Source organism: Rhincodon typus, unplaced genomic scaffold (genome assembly GCF_021869965.1).
Source record: "Rhincodon typus isolate 14 unplaced genomic scaffold, sRhiTyp1.1 hic_rhity00000658, whole genome shotgun sequence".
NCBI lineage: Eukaryota > Metazoa > Chordata > Chondrichthyes > Orectolobiformes > Rhincodontidae > Rhincodon > Rhincodon typus.
Genome location: NW_025966296.1, coordinates 3,051 through 10,295, shown reverse-complemented (window position 1 = coordinate 10,295; position 7,245 = coordinate 3,051). Strand labels below are relative to the sequence as shown.

The window sequence follows — 7,245 nt, the reverse complement described above, 5'->3', positions numbered from 1 at the left end:
GCTCCTATGATGCTGCTTGGCCTGCTGTGTGTTCATCCAGCTCTACACCTAATTATAAAGCTTGCTCTCCCAGATTCGGGAAGCATGGGAAGAGGTTTTGTCTATTGGAAATTGAGACAATGGGAATGAATAGGAAGTAATTTAATCCACTCGGGTAAAGGTGAGAACTTTGGAATTAAAGCAACAGGAAGTGAATGGATAAAAGGTTTGATCCGTTGGAATGCCAGGTTGAATTTGAAGAACTCCTGATTCAAGAGAATTGCCTAAGAAAACAAACTTCTAGACTCCTGGAGAAGCCCTTTAAAGTCAGAGTCTCACTTCGGCTTGATGGTTATCTACAAAAATTTACAAGATAAAATATCTACTCTAACTCCTGGGTAGCTAAAGCCTCCCTCCCAATTCAAACAACATATGCCTCCAACACTTCTGGAGTTGACACCTAACAACCTCACTTGTATACTCACTCTTTCTCATTAGCTGTTAATGTGTCTGCTGGACATTTAAACTGCAGAACATGACACTCGGTCATGTAAAAGGAGGCAGAGTTTCTACTTTTTTTTTGCTGCCGAGTTTGTGGATTCCTGGACAGCTTTGCAATAGGAGGACCCTGTTGGGGAAACTCCAGTGCAGAAACCATCTAAAGATAAATGATGCTAAATTAGAGTCACTTTGGACTCAAAACATTAACTCTGCTTCTCTCTTCAACAGAATCTGCTAGACCTGGAGAGTTTCTACAGCAATTTCTGCTTTTAGAATCAGATCTCCAGAATCTACCATATTTGGCTTTTATTAAAGATGAGTCAATCAAGATCAAAAATAGGGTTTCTGAACCTGATCGAGCCATTGTCTATAAATCCCAAAACAGCCAACCTCCAATTTCCTATGATTTCAGTAAACGGAAAGGTGTGCACTTGGAATCTTGCAACACACCCAGTCACAGTGGTAACATTTCCCAAAGGCGCTGTTAGAACCTCGATTGTATCAAACAAAGTTATGGAGCTCTGCTCAGACCTTTAGTATACTCACCATACACTCAAGATTGTGTGGTCAAATTCCATCCTAACTCCATCTACAAATTCGCTGACAACACCACTTTTGTAGGTCGGGTATCAAACAACGACGAGACAGAATACAGGAAAGAAATAGAGTGCTTGTTGGTGTGGTGTAAAGTTAACAATCTCTCCCTCAACATCAGCAAAACGAAAGAGCTGGTCATTGACTTCAGGAAGCAAGGTGTAGAGTACGCCCCTGACTACATCAATGGAGCCGAGTTGGAGATGGTCAAAAGCATCAAGTTCCTAGGAGCGATGATCACCAACAATCTGTCCTGGTCTACCCATGTTGATGTTAGAGTCAAGAAAACAACAATGCCTCTACTTCCTCAAGAGGCAAAGGAAATTCGGCATGTCCACAAAGACACTTAATTTTTATAGATGCATCATAAAATGCATTCTACGCAGATGCATCATGGCTTGGTATGGCAACTGCTCTGCCCAGGATCGTAGGAAACTACAGAGTTGTGAACATAGCCCAGCATACCATGCAAGCCAACCTTTCACCCACTGACTCCCTCTAAACTTCTTGCTGCCTCAGGAAGGCAGCCAACATGATCAAAAAGACTTACCCCAGTTATAACTTCTTCCAACCTCTTCTGTTGGGCTGAAGATACATAAAATATAAACACACAGACCAATAGATTCAAGAACAGCTTCTTCCCCAATGTTATTAGACTTCTGAACGCACCTTCTCTGCAGCCATAACATTGCATTCTTTGCTCTGTTCTATTACCCTAATGCATTTTGTGTGGTATGATCTGCCTGTACTGCACACAAAACAAAGCATGTGATAATAATAAATTAAATCAAAATAAGGGTGTGAAGAATTGCTGGCTGCAGATCTATCACCAGGGATGGAGTAATGAGTATAATTTGAGCCAGTGACCAGAGTATTCCACAAAGTTTATATTGACACAACAACGGAATGCGTAGGTCCATATTTGGTACTTTTCTCGTACTGTATTAATCCCGTTGCAATCGAGATGGAAGAGACTTTCTCTGGCCCCACTACTCCAAGAAAGGAAATGTTGAAAGGAAATGTTCAACTCTCCTTTCATTGACATCTTGTAAAAAATTCCACGTATCCAGAAAATGAATAAATATGGAGCTCCTCAAACAATCCATACAAAGCCACTCCTAAAGTGACAGACACTACATCCATGCTTCTTGGCTGTCACAGTGTAGTGTCACATGTCTTTTCATGCAGTCAGTGCATAGAAAGTGCTCCAGGAACATAAAGTACTGGATCTGTATTGTCCACAAGCTCTTAATAGATCTTCCCACAAACAAATCTGGGTTTGGAAGAAATGCAAGAGAGTTCTGGGTCCTGACTCATACATATCCTTTAACCAACATGTCAGATCATCTGGCTATCTTTTATAGCTTTTTAAGGAATCATCCTATGCATATATTGGTTAGCACAGGGTATCCTGCACTTGACTGATGATTATTTCAAATATACTTAATTGGCTGTAAAGAGCCGAGGACCATCCTTAGGTCATGATATGAGCTATATTAAGGCCATCAGCCTCAACTGTAAACAACATTTGAACGAACCTGACGCTAGAATCCAATCAGCATCAACTCACATTACAGGGGCTCACACCCACACACCAACAAAAGAATAATTAGACCACAAATGAGTCAAAATTCCATACTGGTAACTCTGGATTAGCTGAACTTGTAAAAGCTTGTCATAGGTCATTATAAATATTTCCGAGTTAATTCCTGGCAGACATTTTTTAATGCCTTTTACAAGGTCAGAGTATTGCAAGTTGTGAACAAATTGATTAACAGACATTTTTCACGTGTTCACTGATTCCATTGACAGTTTTTTTTGACAAACTCGATTACACAGTATCTCCTCAGCTGCCTCAAAGCTTCCTTGACAGAAAGGCAGTATTTGATCAGGTTTGACACTGAAGAACCGTGGCAAACTGGTGCAGTTGGAATTTCAGGGAAAGCTCTCCACTAGTTGGAGTCATACCCAGCACAAGGAAAGATAGTTGAGATTTTTGGACTCAGACCATCACTGCTGGAGTTGGTCAGAGTAGACTCCTTGGCCCAGCCATCTTCAGCTGCTTTATCAATGATCTTGCCTCCATCCTGAGATGGAGATTCTGTCCCAACTCCACCTACAAGTTCACAAAAAACACCACTGTGTAGGGCACATTGCAAACGACGAGACAGAATACAGGAAAAAAACAGAGTTCACAACCTTCAACACTATTTTCAACTCCTAAGATAAAGAGGCAACTCAGGTCCATTTATATCAAGAACTGGACAATATCTAGGCCTGGACTGACATGTGACAAGTAATTTTGCTGCCATACAATTACCAGGAAATGACCATCTCCACTAAGCAGAAATCTAACCACTACCCTTTGACATTCAATGGCATCCCAATCACCGAAAACCCCCACCACCAACTTCCTGTAGTTACCATCAACCAAACATTGAACTGGACTAGCCACATAAATACAGTGACTTCAAGAGCTGGTAATTCTGTGGAGAGTAACTCACATACTGTTTCATTATCTACAAGCAGTGTGGTGGAATATTCCACTTGTCTCCAACACCACTCAAGAAGCTTGAGAGCATCCAGGACAAAGGATCCCACTCGATTGGCAACCCATCACCATCTTCAACATTCATTCCTATACCAAAGATGCACAGTGGCATAGTGTGTATGATCTTCAAGATTCATTGCAGTAAATCACAAACACTCCTCTGGCAGCATCTTCCAAACTATGTCCTCGACCAGCGTGAAACAAAAGATGTATGGGAGCACTATAACCTACAAGTTCTCCAAGTCACAAACCATCTTGACTTAGAAATGTATCACCATTCCTTTGTTACTGCTGGGACAAAACCCTGGAATTCCCTTCCTAACAGCACTGTGGTGTCCGTATACTGCAATGGTTGAAGAAGACAGCTCACTGTTCCTTCTCCAGGGCAATTAGGAATGGAAAAGAAATGCTGGCTTAGCCAGTGTTGCCCACATCCCATGAATGACTATAAAGCAAACTAACAAATTCGAGGACAGATCCCTTGGGATTCGACTCACCAGGATTTTACTGTTGTATACCCAGATTTCCAAAAGGCATTCAATTAAGGTCCCACACAAAAAGTTAGCACACATGCTAAGAGCTCATGGAGTTAGTGGGTACATATTAGCATAATTAAAGAGTTGCTTAACAGACAGGGGGCAAAACATGGGCATGATCGCAGCATTTTCAGGTTGGAAGACTATGACTATTGCAGTGCTACAAGATTCAGCTATTTACAATCTGTATTAATGACCTAGACATAGAGGCAGCCAGTAGTATGTCTAGATTTGCTGAAGCAGAGTAGGAGGCCGCAAAAAGAGATCGACAGATGATAGTGCGTGGGCAATAAGATGGTAGATGGTGTGTAAAGTGACATAACAGTGTAAAACTCTATGATTCTAATCTCCCATGGAATGTAAGGCAATACAGAAAAGAAAATACTTAGAGATGTAGAAGATACAATCAATCACTTAGGAATTGCACCAATGGCAAACGCACTTAGAAATAGGGCATGTACCAAGCCATAAGGGAACGCCACCAGCAGAAACCCAACTCAGACAGTTGTATGGAGAGTCACAAGTGCAAAGAGAAAGGCTGGGGTAAAGCAACAGGAGTGTGCAGGAGTCCCTCTTAACAAATACAGAGCCACACGATCAACTCCTCTTGTAGGACTTGACAGACCTGCAGCAAGAATTCAACTTTCTTGGTGGTTCAGATCCGGAGGAAGAAATTTGAGATGTTGATTTTACAGAGAAACCAATTTTAAATTGGATACCTCAGCAAACATATGGCTCTTTTTCCATCCTGGGCCAGGATTGAGCTCAGGAATCCTCAGAACAAAATAATACTTTAAACTTTAGGGTTAGGAAAGTTGCAAGCATCAGAGTTCCTATATTCCCAGAAGGATAGATACAAGTTTGTTACAGTGGAAAAAGATACATGGCTCTGATGTGACTTGGTAAGGTAGATGAGGAGAAATTGTTTCCACCGTTGAGGAATTTAAAACACAGAATAAGGGACAGATCATTTAGAGTGTGAGAGTGGTTGAAATTACTTCACTCAAAGAGTTGTGTACCTTGGGAATTCTCTACCCAGAGGTTTGTGAATCCACCATTGCTGAATACATTTTAGGCTAAGATAGACCAAATCGTTGATCTCTTTCTGAGGAACAATGGGAGCAGCCAGAGAGGAAACCCAAGATTAGCCATGATCGTATTGGATGGTGGAGCAGAATCAATGGGATGAATTGTCTACTCCTGCTCATTTTAACAAGTGCACAAGATTGCAAACAAAGGTCAAAAATTGGCCAGGTCACCAAGGAAATCTTCTCACCTCTTTTTTAGAATAATGCCATTGATTTATTTATATCCACCTGAGGGGACTGAAAGGACTTGAACCCTAGACTTTGCAATGCTGAGGTGAGAGTGTGAATACTGAGTTAGAACGATGGCTTGGTAGACACATCATGCCAGTTGAAGTGAAGACATCTTTCATAACAGCCTGACTGAAATGAACACCGGCATGTTTGAACTGGAATCCTTTGAGGGATCCTTCTGTTTGTGTGTTGGGTAGATGGGGGCACATTTGTATCTTATAGCACTGTGGAGGCCATTCAGCCCATGATGTCATCTCAGTTCATTGGAAGAATTAGTCTCACCAGCACCAGCCCTAACTCTTCCCAATAGCCCAGAAACTGTTGCTTTCCAAATAAGGTGCCAATGCTAACTTACAACTCATTTCTTGATACATTTTGGTTTTTTTTTAAATCCTGATTTGTTTTTATAAAGTTCAAACCTCATTGACATCAAGTTCTGTCCAAACAAATGGTGAAAGACCATCACACACACTCACCTCAATGATGCTTCGCAGATCCTGCACATACATCCGCTCAGTCTCAATTATCTCCATGACGACCCTGTCCACGTACGACAGCTTGGGGTTGGGGGCCATGGCCCTGGTCGCTATGGGAGACAAGGGGACCTGGTGGTAGCTGCCATCGGGGGTCCTCCGACCCGGAATGATGTTGTTGTTGTTGTTGCACACCCGGTCAGCCTTCAGCGCCCGGAGGGGAGGTGCCAGCTCCACCCGCACACACTCCTCTGCCGGGAGCCCAGCATCTGGGGCATGGGTGCCCGGGGGAGGGGTCCCATCAGCACCGCGCCAATCCGGCAGGGAGCCCGAGGAGGCGACACTCACCGGGCGCTCGCTGTCCGAGCAGTCTGTGTTGACCGACATGGAGCTGGTGGAAGTGGTGACTGTGGACATCCTGTCATGGCTGCTCAGAGAAGAGGCAGAAGAAGTCCTCGGAGATTCTGGAAAAGGTAAGAGGAAAGACAAAAGGAGGGTATTTTATAGCTCCTTGCCTCAAACATTCACATATGATTTTATACATCAGAGAGAGAGAGAGAGAGAGATCAGACAGATACTTCACTCATAAAATTTACAAGCACTCTGGGATTGCATGTACAGGCCGCAGATGACATTAAATGCATGATCCTCAGCAAATCCCAAAGCTTTATGCCATTCCCACAATACAACAATGCAACTAGCATAGGGACTTCTGAAGTGTAGTCAAAGTTCTTTAGACCATCCTGTGGTCACGGGAGGCGCCATCTAAATGCAAGGGTTGCCTTTTTTTTCCCCTTTTTTTTCCACCAAGCACGTTCTAGCCAAGTCTGTACTTTCTGAAGCACCGTCACATTTGCAAAAAGTAGGAAATAAGACTGTCATTTTGTGCCACAAACAGCAACGACATTCCAACCTGTGATTTAAGTGACGGGGCTTTGGGGTGGTGGGGGGGGGGATATAAATTCTCCCCGTTATGTCACGAGGTGGTCTATAACGGACTGAGAGACGTGGCCTTGGTTTAACGTCTGATCCAAAAAGATGGGCCTCTGTCACCTTTACATCAAGAGGGCTCAAGTTTTTGGGATGGGACTCGGTCTTGGGTGCTCCCTGAACTGCAGACACATGGAACAAAGTTGAACAAAAAGAATAAAGAAACAGAAGGCCTTTATTAAGCCAGGTAGACTGTCGATAATCAGCTCGTGTGATGGGTGCCAATCACCTTGTCTCTGACTTGGAAACACATCCTTCATTAAAGTCTTTGCAGTGATCTCCTTAACACATTTTCTGTTGTT

At 42.9% G+C, this 7,245-nt stretch overlaps 1 protein-coding gene across 1 annotated transcript in view; it reads right to left on the bottom strand.

The window, feature by feature from the left end:
- Positions 1-6,413, bottom strand: part of LOC109911064 (pleckstrin homology domain-containing family G member 3) — a gene marked incomplete at its 3' end in the record, with an annotated part of 46,115 nt that extends 39,702 nt beyond the window's left edge. The window contains exon 1 of the mRNA XM_048621431.1: positions 5,957-6,413. Within this exon, the coding sequence (XP_048477388.1) occupies positions 5,957-6,370 (414 nt within the window). The remainder of the gene's footprint in view (positions 1-5,956) is intronic.
- Between the last annotated feature and the right edge of the window lie 832 nt (positions 6,414-7,245).